This window comes from Pavona decussata, unplaced genomic scaffold (assembly GCF_977016875.1).
Source record: "Pavona decussata unplaced genomic scaffold, jaPavDecu1.1 SCAFFOLD_233, whole genome shotgun sequence".
NCBI lineage: Eukaryota > Metazoa > Cnidaria > Anthozoa > Scleractinia > Agariciidae > Pavona > Pavona decussata.
The window spans coordinates 2588196-2603387 of record NW_028145638.1 but is presented as its reverse complement, the minus strand read 5'-3'; the positions used below and the strand labels follow the sequence as shown (position 1 = coordinate 2603387).

General features: G+C 37.6%; 2 protein-coding genes across 2 annotated transcripts; both read right to left on the bottom strand.

Moving 5' to 3' along the window:
* Positions 1-1724: 1724 nt before the first annotated feature.
* Positions 1725-3317, bottom strand: LOC146458375 (meiosis expressed gene 1 protein homolog). The gene is made up of 2 exons (XM_085090796.1): positions 3199-3317; positions 1725-2279 (listed from the first exon to the last, which is right to left on the bottom strand). The coding sequence occupies exons 1-2, from the start codon at positions 3304-3306 to the stop codon at positions 2154-2156; spliced, it is 234 nt and encodes a 77-aa protein (XP_084946922.1). The 5' UTR covers positions 3307-3317; the 3' UTR covers positions 1725-2153.
* A 3143-nt stretch (positions 3318-6460) lies between these two features.
* LOC146458374 (uncharacterized) lies at positions 6461-8948 on the bottom strand. Its single transcript, XM_085090812.1, has 3 exons — positions 8848-8948; positions 7355-7435; positions 6461-7000 (listed from the first exon to the last, which is right to left on the bottom strand). The coding sequence occupies exons 2-3, from the start codon at positions 7422-7424 to the stop codon at positions 6579-6581; spliced, it is 492 nt and encodes a 163-aa protein (XP_084946938.1). The 5' UTR covers positions 7425-7435; positions 8848-8948; the 3' UTR covers positions 6461-6578.
* Positions 8949-15192: the final 6244 nt, after the last annotated feature.

Below are 15192 nucleotides of genomic sequence, written 5' to 3'. Positions count from 1 at the left end.
TGTGGTATAAGGACATGTTCAACGTGAAGCTTTAAAATATTTATAAAAAGAGAAAATATATATATTCAATCTGCGTTGAAAAACAAAGGAAATATTTGCTTCTGAAATATATCATACACTAAAATGTGAAAATTCCAAAACCCCTATTAATCCTAAATCCTACTTAAATTCTGGCTTGCACACTTTCCGATGTAATGTCAATGTCAGACATATTGGCTACTCTTCTCTTTCTCCTGGATAGTTCATTGTCATTGTCCAAGTTTCTATCCAATCCTTATCCCTTATCCTATTATAATAATAATAGTAATAATAAAGCGAATGTGGTGGCTCAAAAAAACAACAGTCTCGATGGTTTTGGGAGCCCGTGGCACCATCAAAAGGACATGGAAAACTACACCAACAAATTCCCTGGCAACATCAACATTCATGAACTCCAGAAAATAACTCTTCTTTCTACAGCCCACCTTCTTAGGCGGGTCCTCTCCCTAAGTCCATGGGTTGGACTCGAATGGTGAGAGAGAAAATCACTCGCAAATACACTGCTACATCTTATATAATAATAATAATAATAATAATAATAATAATAATAATAATAATAATAATAATAATAATAATAATAATAATAATAATAATAATAATAATAATAATTATAATAATAACAACAATAATAATGTAAGCAAACCAGTAGTACAGTACCTCTTCCAGACCTCTATTTTCACTACTGTCCTTCTCAAGCAAACACGGTTTGATCTGCTCGCATTCTTTCATGAGAATTTACGAGCTACTGTTGGCTTTCCAAAGATGCTTCCCTCGGGTCTTTTTTCTCAAATTTAAGGACGTTTTCGCTCCTTGGAAAAGAATAGGGATCAGGTTTTCAGCTTTTCGAAAGTTTGAGGTGACTTCTCTTAAAAAAAAATGCTAGTTTTTCTTCTCAATTTAATCTGAATTTCTACTAGCTGACCCTGGAGAAAAATCCCTTCCTGCACCCGACTAGCTGCCCCTGGGTCTCCGAGGATGGAATTTCTAAGGCGGGTAATGTCTTTCTGAAGAGAAACGAACTGTTGACTGTTCCTGCTTGTTCTCAGATCTGGTTCCCATGATCTTACTGGGAATTATACCTGTTTAACTTCATTCAAAAGGTTGGATTCTGTAGCTATATTGACTATTAGAGCTAAAAGTTTGAGTCCCAAAACGTTTAGAGTACGAAACTAAATCTCATTGCCCGTATGGGCAAACGGAACAAAAGTAAACAACAACAATAACAACAAAAGGATAGTGAAGAAAGTATGGATTGTAAAATGAAGAGCAGCATTGAGTATGCCGCGTCAAAACTAAGAAAAAGAAAACTGATTTGTAACAGACAGAGAATGCTTTGCATGTAGTGAACAACAGTGCTGTGATAACCTTACACTGTGGGGGAGGTGTAACTGTATGCCATTATTATACCCCCCCCCCCCCCGCGCTTTCCTTTCTGCAATATTACAAATTCAACGAGATGAAAATGAGATCTTTACTAGGGTCGAGAGAGCAAAAGAACAAACAACAGAACAATGCTCCCAGCCCTAAAAAACAATGCAGCTGCAGGTTATCAGGGTCCAGTGAAAATAGAAATTTGAAGGGTGCAGGTCTACTGTACCCCCTTCCGTCCACTGACTTTACACCGGGGAATATTCACCTGGTTAAAAAAAATTAGACGAATATAACGCCAGAAACGATGACAAACGTTTACAACTTATTAAACTTTTATTTAAAGTGAGCAATCAAAAAGATTGAAAACAAAACCTTTTTACATAAAACTGATAACAGTATAAAAATCTGCCGCAGACTTCAAATCACACATTGTTGATACAATAATGCATTAAGATGTCCTAGCCAATAGAAAAAAAAACGAACACAAACACACTGTACACATGAAATATATTATATACAGTTTCTAAAATATTGACATGGCAATCTGTTAATGAACAATTTGTTATTAGTTTAACAATTTGTTGTTATATAATTTGACTATACACATGACAACTTGTAACAAAAAGAATCAAAATTCATTTATTTCTAAGTTCCACTGCCTTTTGTCCCATAAATAGCGGATGATGATCTCCATAGTTCTTATCCCTTCATACTATTTGCCAGTTTATGAACTTCTTAATTGCTTAATATCCATATAGCTTGCATTTGTAGACGTCTTTGTCAGCACATTCTCTGGTCCTATCAAAGTAGATAAAGTAGCCATCTTTCCGCTGAAGCTTCTTCACATAACCATTATGTGGCCAACGGTCCTGGGAAAAAGAGTACAAGATGTTTGTAACAATTACTGAAACAAAAAGATAATTACCTGCAGATGATTAAATTACCAACCATTATAAGAGAATGAGGAAAGAAAACAATGTGGACTACAAATGAAAATGCTGAACAGAGTACATTACACAATCAAAAACTATCTCTGGTTTTTAGTGTCAATTCTGAACAAAACATTAAAACGAGAAGTTACCTACCCTTGACCATTGTTAATCCCAATTAACTTTTAGCTTTAATCATAATTAACAAATCATTGGCAGTTATTATGGTCTATACTCTTATAAACCATAAAATGACGTCATAAAATGTTCAAAACCACTTGCTGGTTGAATTTTCAACATTTTATGGTATCATTTTATGGTCTAGAAGAATATAGACCAGAGAAAACTGCCATCAATTTGTTAAGAGTACCATGTAGGAAACATAAGTCAATCACCTTGCAAAAAAACTTTATTCATGATTTTTATCGTAATTAAGAAATCAACGGCAGTTTAAACTGGCGTTTTTTCTATGGGCTATACTCTTATAGACCATAAAATGATGTCATAAAATGTTCAAAACCACTTGCTGGTTGAGTTTTCAATATTTTACGACATCATTTCATGGTCTAGAAGAGTATAGACCAGAGAAAACTGCCGTCAATTTGTTGAACAGGCTAATAATAATATCAATTTTTTAAAAGCAAAATTTTTGAAGAGTACAAATATGTAGGAAATATAAATCAATGGCACTTCAAAAACTATAAATATATCTGCTGCAGCGAGTATTTCAGACACACAAATGTTACATAATTTTTTCATTTCTGTCACCAGGATGATACTTCATGATTACCCCCAACCCCCCCCCCCCCCCTCCCAGTTCCATCATATGGTCAGAATGGAAGCAGAATGAGTAACTTACTGGTTCTTTTTGCTTGACGTCAAGATATTCCTGTACATCTCTGTACCCAGCAATTTGAAATCTGTATGCTATTAAAAATGAGCACAAGACATTAGGTGAACACATCATAGATTGTTTAAATTTGGTTTTGGTATGAAGAGTTTCATAATACCACCATTATCTGGACAAACGATTAAATAACAAAGTGGCTGGAAATAAACAAAACAAAGGCGTAAAAGTTCTTCAAACGGACATACGCGAAATGTGGGCCCTGGGAATTTTTCCAAATGGTTCCTAACCAAAACTCAAATAATTCTGAAGTTGATCACTGTAATATTGATTTCATGATTTATATGCTTCATTTAAATCCATGCATTCTTCAAATGAAGGATAGGTCCATGGAAAATTAAAAATACAGGTGTATGGTAAAATAGCTGAATGTACAGTAAATGCAAGTACTCCTTCAGACACATGAATTGAGAGATTTCCCATTTTGCATAATCCATCCTTCCGTATCAAACTATGCCTATTGTTATGGTTGATTTTTTAGAAGACAGTAGGGCTTTTGTTTCTCATTTTAAGGGACTCTTCAATTGCATGCCGTTCGCGCTTTAATCGGAGACAATCGGCAAATTGTCGGTGATGCCATTTTATCACCTAATTGGGGTCTAGTGGCGGAGGTGTTAAGTGGGACACCAAACCACATAGGGTGGGTGAGTAGCTGCATTGTCTCACGGTTGCGCAGTGAACTGATTCTAAGCGCGATGTTTTTTGTTTAGTTCCATCCCTTTTAAGACTGTAATTGCGTCAGTTAAATTACCGCCAGGACATCGAGAAACGTAAAGCAATTCATTTCAACACAATTCATGCTTTTGATTGAGGTTTTGTTCCTCGGTAATCCGATACACGTGCATAAGTCATCGAAACTGAGCAAACCCTCGAGGACGGCAAAGAGCGTGATGAAGTCGCACTCTCGTATTTATTTTACAAAACTTGGCCTCTTGTTTTCATCGCTGATCATTCAATTCTTTCTAACCAAAAACATAGGAGTTTAGAACATCTGAAAAAAGTCGCTTGGGTTTGTTGAAAGACGTATTTCGTGAGCCGTTTTCGTCGCGCGCGCACACACTGTTTGGCAGAAAACACATTTTACGGATCGATGTTTGTTTGAAATTACATTGCCTGAACTTCTTTTTCGCTACATAATTTGCTGAATGTTTGATAGTTTAATATCGTAATTTTTTTCAACAACACCAGTCGGCAAACCGTTAGTAATCAAAGTTGACATTATAGGACTGTTTATTTGAGAGATTTTATTGTTGCCATATGTATTGACGCGCATTTTCTCTCGTGCGCGTCCACTGGTGCGCTTCCATATCTCTGTGAAGATTGTGTTGCCTGAACTCGATAAATTAATGAAAATAAGACTGAAAATAAAAAACATAGTAGATAGTGAGTCATGAGTAGCGCACGGAATTAAAAGCAAATGAAACTCTTATGGGAAGCATTGGTGACCAACAGACCGATTTTCTTACACCTTTTTCGATCGAATGATTTCATTGTTCTAGACCTAATCTAGACAACCTAGTAGAATAAGGTATTCTTTAATTTTAACTTCAGAACATAAACTTATCTGTAAAAGTATTCCGCATGCGGGCGCGTGGAAAACGATTAGTGTTAAGCGGTTCGCGAGTAAACTAAAGGTAATTTTTTTCACGATTTATTGCTCAAAACGAACGAAACAATGGCGTGAAAATGGCGCAAATTTCAACGTTCTATAATGCTAACTTTACAAAGGAAACCTTTCTAGTAAGTATTGCGTATGTGTTCGTGTTGGTAACAATTAATGTTGAGTGACTCGTGAGTGAATTTGAATTGAAGTTTGCATGAATTAATGCACGGTTGCGAATGGGAAAAGTATAAAAGACAATAGCGTCATGAGGTTCAAATTTTGAAAGCAATTCAAGGAACAACGCTAAATGGCTCAGTTTTGTTTAGTTCATCGTAATCGAGACAAATTTCTTTGGGGTCGTTCGACTATTACTGTTTTCTTTGATAGTGGTGGTAGTGAACGTTCAGACCTGTACAGGTCCTCTACAGCGCGGAAGGCACCGGATAGCGCGTCGGATTTTTAGCAGCTGATCTGTCCAGAGGTGTTTTCTTTTAAAATTTTTGAAAATTTTCTCGGCCGGAAACTGTGTGTTGATTTTCAGAGCTGACAATATGTTTAAAAATCCCTGAACGAAAACTCTACTTGAAAGTCTTAAAACATTTTCACGGGTGAACATACTCTTTATATCACACATTCCCCAGCCCTCTCTCGTTAGATAATTTCTGCCTCAAGAAATGATTTCACACCCCACTACCCGAAAGGAGGCATTTTAACACCGTACAGTCGCTAACGAAGATATTTGAATTAGTTCGCGGTCGGTAATCAGGCTACGCCGCTTCCGTAATCGCAACCTTTGTTTTACAAACAATAAACGCTCTTTACCTTAAACAATAAACAACACCATAAAAGGAGGGAAAACGTGCATTTGTCAGCCTAAAAAGTCAACCCAAAGTTAGATACGAAAAGTTTTGTATTGTTGTAATGTTAACCACGACGACGAGTCGAGACGACCACGACCGGAAGTCTTTCAACGCATGTAGTAGCTTCTGCGCATGTCATAGATGTCGTTCATGGTGTTGAGGACGTCAACAATCTCGTTCCCAGAGCCCTCGTTACCCTTGTCTAGCGGAGCGGGAAACGAGGGCTCTGGGAACGACATTGGGACGTCAAAACAACCGAATTGCCGTCTTCGAGTAAAAGTAAGTATTAAAATTGATTTTTCTGATCTTTGTGTCCATTTTAACATGTCTTACAATAAAATTTGCTCAAAGGCAACTTATTTTCTGGTTTTAACCAAAAGCTGGACGGAATGCTATCCGTCAAGTTAGACGACAGAGAGCTGAATTGCTCAATGGCGGCGGCAAAGAATCCGTAAGTGTTTTAGTTTGCCTTCAATGCTTATGACTGTATAAATATTTGTCCAGAGGGACTATTTCAGTAAAACTAAGATTAGATTTTTCCCCAAGCATTCTATCCTGGGTGCCCAGGCGTACAAATTGGGGCAGAAGTGACCGCTTAAAACGATAATAATAACCTGATTATTATTATTATTATTATTATTATTATTATTATTATTATTATTATTATTATTACCTATGTGTGTTCACATTTGCTTTCATTTTGTCCCCAACACAGTGACTTAAACGATCTGGACATTCAAGTAGTCAAGACTCAATGTTCTCACCTTTTATTTACCCTCTTTAACAACTAACCCTTACAAGTTGAGCTGAAACTCGTCGGTGTAACAACCTTGAGTGATCTTAACCTCCGAGTTACATTTTTGCTCTTTCTACTTGAACTGAAACTGAAGCTTGAATTTGCAATACACATCAATGCTACTCTTAGCTGCCTCGATGTTTTGTTGGCCACCGCGATAAATTCGACTCAGATACTTTCCGTTATCTGCCTTCAGAACGACGGTGCCATCAGCCTGATTGTAGACTTGAAACCTGGAGAAGACATCCGGACTCGATTTGGCAGCCTCAATGAAATCAACAGAGCCACGACGGATTCTGGAGAGGTATTTTCCGTTGTCTGCCTGCAGTGTGAGCTTTCCATCGGGACACGCTTTTGGAAGGAACTTTGTGGTGGGATCCGGGGCCGATACCAATTTTATCGCCTCAATATTATTTTGTCCGCCGTACATGTGGGTGTGGTAGATACGGCTGAGAAACTTGCCGTTATCAGCCTTAAAACTCACATAAACGGGGCCTGAAAATATATGAGATATAGCAATCCGTTACGCTTGTTTCGAACTAGAATTACAATTGTTTTAAAGGTCAATAAAAACGAATAACGATAAGCAGGTTCTACTTTGATACATGTTTAAGCTTCACTTCAGAACGATATTTTATTTGTTTTTGGTTGAATTAAAAACATTTGCAAAAAATTAAGTGATGAACGAATTAGCTCTTGACTACAATACTCTGTAGCACGTATATTTTTATTATGTCGCCCAAAAAAAAATTAAATAACGATGCACAACCCTTCCGCAGAAAGGATCGATCATACATGGACGAAGATGAAATCATTTGGGTTTATTCTATGTTTATTTCAATATCTTACCGTCACAGCAATCGCCGTAAGCCCTATCAATGGCAAATACGACCATCACGCAGAGGAAAATCAACTTCATGGTGAAAGATTCTGAAAAAGAAAAAAGCCTGACCAATGAAACATTTTTAACTATCCGTTTATACAAAACAAAATCAGAGTTTAAAACAATGAATGCTCTGTGAATATTTCATGCGTCATTGAAGAAACAACTGAATTCTGAATAGTGAGTGATCATGCGGCTTTCGGAAAAATTAAAAAATCCACTGCTGTGCGGTTGTTTAAACCATATACCCTTCTTTTACCAACATGATGAGTTGATTTCAATTTTATCCATGGTTGGATGGCCATAATCTTAATCTTTAAAACGTTTCCATCAATTGAGCAAAATAGTAAAACTCTAAAACGTAACATAACCGATTATTAAAAACTCTGCAAAAATTATCATCATGATTCTCCGCTTTGGGTTTGGGGTTCTATTTTCCAATCCAAGTAATTAGATCGAGTTAACAGATATATTTATCGTAGTTTCCGATTTAGTTATGCTTCAATTAAGGCCCCAGCGAATCATCTGAAAAACAAGGACGGAGATAGGAACAGCCAGATATCACTGCACCGCCCACATTATCAATTTATTAGAAAGCAAGGGCAATTATCGTTGACAATTTCAGGCATGTGAAAGACGTCTAGCGGAATTTAGCTAAGATAGGTGTCTTTCTATTGAAAACTACAATTTCTTTGTCATTCTCTTAGTATTTCAACACTCTTTTGAACAAAATTCAGACAATGTTCTTAAATGCAAACAACAATGCTGCTTATTTATCCCTACTAATAATTAGCACTGCTAGCGGATCAGTCAAACACGCATTTCATAAGTGAAAAGAGGAGATGATCACCCGTGTAAAGATTGCATGTATTCGAATTGAAACAAATTCTCTAGATCTGTAATAGAAGCATATAAAATATTACATAGCACATGTATTATTTTATCCGTATTTAAACTGTTCAGTTGAAAACCATTTGGTCGAGATAAAAATGTTCTTAACTGACTTTCAGCCTGGGTAATGTTCTTAAATTTTAGTTAATCTCAGCCTCAATGTTTTTATAAAAAGAACTGAAAAGAGTGTGTTGATGCTGGGGTAAAGGTTTGACCGATCGACGTTTTAGGTGTGTCACGGAATATAGTGATAAAAACAAAATGGGTATTAGAAGAAGCGGACTGTGTTCAGCGGGCGATGGCAGCTAAATAAACTAGGTGAAGCGGCTGGTAAATTCCACATTTGGGGAGACACTGGAGACTATTAGTCGTAAGATCTTTCTCCCAGAATTTCAGGCCTTTGAGAATTCCCTATAGACTGCAAAAAGTCAGTGTTCCAGACTTCAAGCCGCTTTCGTAAAAGAAGGGAGAAGCCGAGATGAGGAGACTCCCTCTAAACGCAAGAGTGTGGAATCGAGAAAACTGATTCGGACTATCTTGGTTACTTACTGCTATACTGTGACTTAACCATCAGAATAGCTTATCCAAATTAAGATTGTTGCTCTTAATACTACTGAGGATAAATTGAGGAAACCTTTTCCGTTGTAGCACTCACCTTTAGTCAGCACAGCTAGCTCTTAAACACGAACTGATATTTCACTATAGTCCGAAGTGAATTTATGTTGCTGATCAACGACCGAATACAATTAACATTGAACAAGACCGCGTTTACAATCACTCAAGTTCAAATTATTGCGTTTTAGCGTTAGTTGCCTGTAGCAATCACTCTTTTTCGAGCCGCATGATCACGCTGTGATAATATTTTCAAATATTGATCAAAATAACAAAAGGAGTTTTAAGACTAGATTCGATAGGTTTTCAAAATTAAAGGTAAAAATTTCAAAGATTTTTTCTATATTCGCTCCGAAGCAACATTAAAATGAAATGTCAATGGACTTGTGTGCTTAATCAGCCCGTGTAGTCGCCTTCGCCTGCAAGTTTGGCTGTATTTCCAAGATACCAGTCAAGGCTGATAAGAATGAATGTAAATTTTAAAGTACTTGGGTGGATTGTTTTCAGGCGAATGTAAACATACAGGTTTTACCGAAGAAAGTTATTTTCCAATCCAGTCACCAATTGCACGCTCAAAATATAATTCTCTTCTAAAATCACATGTATTCCTACTATCCTTAACTTAAGAAATGGTTCATGAGTTATGGATGCACGCGGGAAGCCAGAGTTGCTCGAGGCGTATCCAAGAGCAACTCTAGGTTCTCGCGTCCTCTCCGCCGAACTTTGCGCGTGCATCCATGATTCGAGTACGCACACTAACGGAATAAACCAATTGTAAAGTTGTTTTACCAAAAAAAATTATTTTTTTAATCTAGTGACCAATTGATCTAAATATAATTCTCTTATAAAATCACGTTACTGCGCATACGTTCTGCGCATCTCGAGATAGTCGGGTTGTCTATGGGTGTTGTCAACTAATTATAATTAATGCAGGGATATTTTTGTGCGGTTAAAGAATATGCGGAGAAAGCAGAACTTAGCAAGTGATCTTGGTATCGAAAAAAAAATTGAAGGTAGCCATGCTTTTTTTAGAAATAAGAAAGCTTCAATTTTGAAAAACAAAAAAAGGATAAATTGAGGATAAATTGAGGGAACCCTTCCCGTTATAGCACTCACCTTCAGTCAGCACAGTTAGCTCTTAAACACGAACTGATATTTCACTATAGTCCGAAGTGAATTTATGTTGTTGATCAACGACGAAATACAATCGACATTGGACAAGACCGCGTTTACAATCACTCAAGTTCAAATTATTGCGTTTTAGCTTTAGTTGCCTGAAGCAATCACTCTTTTTCGAGCCGCGTGATCACGCTGTGATAATATTTTCAAATATTGATTAAAATAACAAAAGAAGTTTAAGACTAGACTGGACAAGTTTTCAAAATTAAAGGTAAAAATTTCAAAGATTTTTTCTTAATTCTCGCCGAAGCAACATTAAAATGAAATGTCAATGGACTTGTGTGCTTAATCAGCCCGTGTAGTCTCCTTCGCCTGCAAGTTTGGCTGTATTTCCAAGATACCAGTGAAGGCTGATAAGAATGAATGTAAATTTTAACGTACTTGGGTGGATTGTTTTGCAGGCGAATGTAAACATACAGGTTTTACCAAAGATAGTTATTTTCCAATCCAGTCACCAATTGCACGTTCAAAATATAATTCTCTTCTAAAATTACATGTATCCCTACTATCCTTAACTTAAGAAATGGTTCATGTCGTTAAATTGCGTATTTGAGTTAGTGATGCACGCGGGAAGTTTGGCGGAGAGCACGAGAGAAGCCAGAGTTGCTCGAGGCGTATCCAAGAGCAACTCTAGCTTCTCCCGTCCTCTCCGCCGAACTTTGCGTGTAAATCCATAGCTTGAGTGCTCACGCGAACGGAATAAACTAATTGTTAATTTTTTCATTCTAGTGACCAATTGATCTAAATATAATTCTCTTAAAAAATCACGTCTGCGGATCTTGAGATAGTCGGGTTTTCTATGGGTGGTGTCTACTAATTAATACAGGGATATTTTTGTACGGTTTAAGAATATGCGGAGAAAGCAGAACTTAGCAAGTGATCTTGGTATCCAAAAAGAAAATCGGGCGTAACCATGCATTTTTTTCTGAGAATAAATAACTTTGTTTTGTAAAATATGTATGTTTACATTCGCGTGCAAAACAAACCATCCACCCAACTGAAAATTTACATTAATTGTTATCACTCCTGAAATACAGCCAAACTTGCAGGCTTAGGCGACCACCCGGGGTGATTAAAACACACCAGTCCTGCTCAGTCCATTGATATTTCATGGCTAGGACTAAAGTAACGATAATAGGGCCAAGACAGAGATTAAATGCTCAATGTGACAAGATTGATATAAAAATAGATGGCGGAATGATCAGGAGAGTTGGTCATACTATTAAAATATCCCTGGAAATCACCATAGATGACCGACCGCTCTTGATCGAAACACGTTGACGAAATATCTAGGAAAGTCTCTTCAGCTATAGGCAGTGTATAGGGGCCTTAAACGCATACAACCCTTCATTTCTACAAATACTGCTATACAAATCTATAACGCCTAAATTTTACCTCAGTTTGATTATTGCAGTTCTGTCTGGGACGGTTTGAGTGGTTGCAAAAATTACAAAATCGCGCAGCCAGAGTGATAACGAAATTACCGCTCGAACCTTCTTCTGAATAAACTCAAGTGGGAGAAGCTGTCGCTTCGTCGCCAAAAACGAAAAGCTCTGGTTATAAGAGCAACAATCTTAATTTGTATCTGCTGTTCTGAAGAGTACAAATGCATGGTCTTTCAAGAAACAAAGATCTTAACAATTTTATCCAAACTTGACGGTTTCCGCAGGCAAGCTTGTTTTCCCGCGGGACGCCCTTCGTCTTGGGTTCTCTTTTCTTGTTTGGTTCCACCCGTCATAGAACACTGCAAACTGCAAAGTTAGTCTCAGTTTACCAAAACAGTCAGTAACTATATCTAACAAAGCTCTGGTCAAACGGATGCATTTTAAAAGGCTGTGCTCCTGAGTAAATGGGTGCGTAAAAGGGCGTGATCAGAAACCATTATGTAGAGTCCCTTGTGTCATCAAGGAGTGGAGATTTTTAGAACTGAGCGAAGGCTATTTGATGTTTAAGCAGAAGGCATGAAAAGAACACGAGAAAATGTCAAGAGAGCATGAGATATCGGATCTGACGGCACGGTGACGGTCCTGAAAAGGAAATAATTTTTCCTAAATATTCATCTCGCAAATGAATAGCCCCCTGCGGTTGAGCAGATGCTTCCAACGATTCTGTATCCCCGAACTTTTTTTAAGGGAGTAAAGATTTTTTTTTTGTATTATAATTATTATTTCGTGTTCACCAAGTGTCGTTCCTAAATACATGTATCTTACTTACTCTGTTAGTAAACTGATATTTTACAAAATTTTATCTAGCGATATGTGCATGAATTCATTATTACTACTGACATGTACCGACCATTGACTATAGCTAGAAGACTGAAATGAGGTCGTTTGTGACTCAATACATTTATCTCTTCATTGAAACGTACCTAATCATTCAGGACCTCTAAATGTTCAAATTCTGTTATATATGAATGTATGAAACTGTTGAAACATTCATTGGAGTACAATTATCTAATTGCAATGTATTCATCGATAATTTGATTTAATTCGCCCAAATATTGCGCTGTTTTCGTGTGATGGAAAAGAAATTTTTTTTTTATAATCTTCAAAGGCACCCGACTTTCTTTTCACTGGAATATCTCACTGTTTTAAGGCATTAGTCAACTTAGAAATTCAGATTAAATTATCAAGAAAAACTGGCCTCTTCTTTGGTGTAACTCAGCTGAGGATCCGTAAGATGGGAACCGAATATTAATTCCCTTTGTTTTCAAAAGGGCAAAACCTCTCTTTGGCTGAATAAGCCTAGACAAGCAGTTTAAGCGATGTTTCGTTGTTACTGCGTTATTCTTCCGCACAAACGGGGATCAATATCATGGTAATTATCTACAGCTAGCTGGCTCTGGAGTGAAAATAATGATATTCATGACACAAGAATGGGGCGCAATATCACACCAACTCTTTCCAGTTACCCCTTAGGAGTGATAAGCAAAGACGAAAGAAATGATCTAAAGAAATTAAACGAGAAGAAAATAGCGTCAATGACACGCAGTACGCCATTAATAATTAGCTGGTGTCATCAGTGGCATTTCTTGACCAAGAAGTATAGTAGGACATGTACAGCTCTCTTTAACATGGCGCCCGTGCTTCCTATCCTATTCCAATTGGTTTTCATGGTACATTTAAACTGACCCACGGCCGGCATACATAAATAAACGTGTAAAAATAAGACAAACTCGGGTTTCCATAACTTAGTTTTTACAAAGTCTCCCTTCTTAGTGGACGAAAATAGTGAAGAATCAGTCTTCTCCAAGCGTACCGTGCATCGTGGTGAATCGAAACCCCAGTTCCTGCCCTTATCTTTCACTTGAACATTTGAGTACTTAAACATTCTGTGAGCTTGCAAACTCGTTTGTCTACATTTTCGTTGACTTTAAACTAATTCAAAGAAGCAAATTTTCGTTGACATTTTCAAAGCAAATGTTCTCGTTCATTGTGGCGTGTTTGTAAACAGCCAATAAGAGCCTTTGTTTTTCTCAGTACAGCGCATTTAAAGAATTTTGTAATCAGTCACCAATATAACCTGTTTTCCGCATACTACTTTGTTGTCACTATCCGATAAAAGATAACTGGTTTAAGCTGTTAGGTTCTGGATGCACGCGGGAAGTTTAGAGAGCACTCAAGAAGCTAGCGTGCGTACTTGAGTTATGGATGCACGTGCAAAGTTCGGCGGAAAGGACGGGAGAAGCTACGAGTTGCTCTTGGATACGCCTCGAGCAACTCTGCCCTCTTTCGTGCTCTCCACCAAACTTAGCCGGCGCGTGCATCCATTACTCGAGTACGTACGCTAAGCATGATCATGAACCAATTTCTTCAGGACGGTGCCTCCAGATACAGAAGTATTTTTGTACAGTTAATGGCTATGCGGGAAAAGAAGATCTTAGTATGGGCTACTGAAATTCTAAAAGAATATTGCGGGTAGCGCACGGCACCCCAAAATTTCGAATAATGGCACCTTCCGAGGTGGTCTCGGCACCCCTAAAATTTCGGGCACAGGTGCCGTATTATTTTTGGGCACGCTATGTTTACACGTTTAAAATCAGTCAGGAGTGCCGTGCCAAAAAAGTTGACGGCACGGTACCGAAATTTTGGGGTGCCGTGCCGATCTTTTTGCTCGTGTACTGATGGCGTTACTTATTCTAAAGCTTTCTAAATGCATGGCGTTTTTTTTTCCCAAATTGAAGCTATCTTTTTTCTGAGAAAAAAATGCATGGTTACCCCCAATTTCTTTTTTCGATACCAAGATCACTTGCTAAGTTCTGCTTTCTCTGCATATTTTAAACCGTACAAAAATATCTCGGTATTAATTAGTAGACATCACCCACAGAAAACCCGACTATCTCGAGATGCACAGAACGTATGCGCAACAACATGTGATTTTATAAGAGAATTATATCTAGATCAATTGGTCACTAGAATGAAAAAAACTTTCTTTAGTAAAACAACTTAACGATTGGTTTATTCCGTTAGCGTGCGTACTCAAGTTATGAATGCACGCGCGAAGTTCGGCGGAGAGGACGGGAGAAGCTAGAGTTGCTCTTGGATACGCCTCGAGGAACTCTGGCTTCCCTCGTGCTCTCCGTCAAACTTCCCACGTGCATATGCATCCATAGCTCAAGTACGCAAGTTAAGGACATGAACCATTTCTTAAGTTAAGGATAGTAGGGAAGCATGTGATTTTAGGAGAGAATTATATTTTGTGGTAACTCGATTGGAAAATATTTTTCTTTGGTAAAACCTGTATGTTTACAATCGCCTGCAAAACAATCCACCCAAGTACTTTAAAATTTACATTCATTCTTATCAGCCTTAATTGGTATCTTGGAAATACAGCCAAACTTGCAGGCGAAGGCGACTACAGGGGCTGATTAAGCACACAAGTCCATTGACATTTCATTTTAATGTTGCTTCGGAGAGAATTAAAAAAAAGATCTTTGAAATGTATACCAATAATTTTGAAAACTTGTCTAATCTAGTCTTAAAACTCCTTTTGTTATTTTAATCAATATTTGAAAATATCGCAGCGTGATCATGCGGCTCGGAAAAGAGTGATTGCTACAGGCAACTAAAGCTAAAACGCAATAATTTGAACTTGAGTGATTGTAAACGCGGTCTTCTCCAAT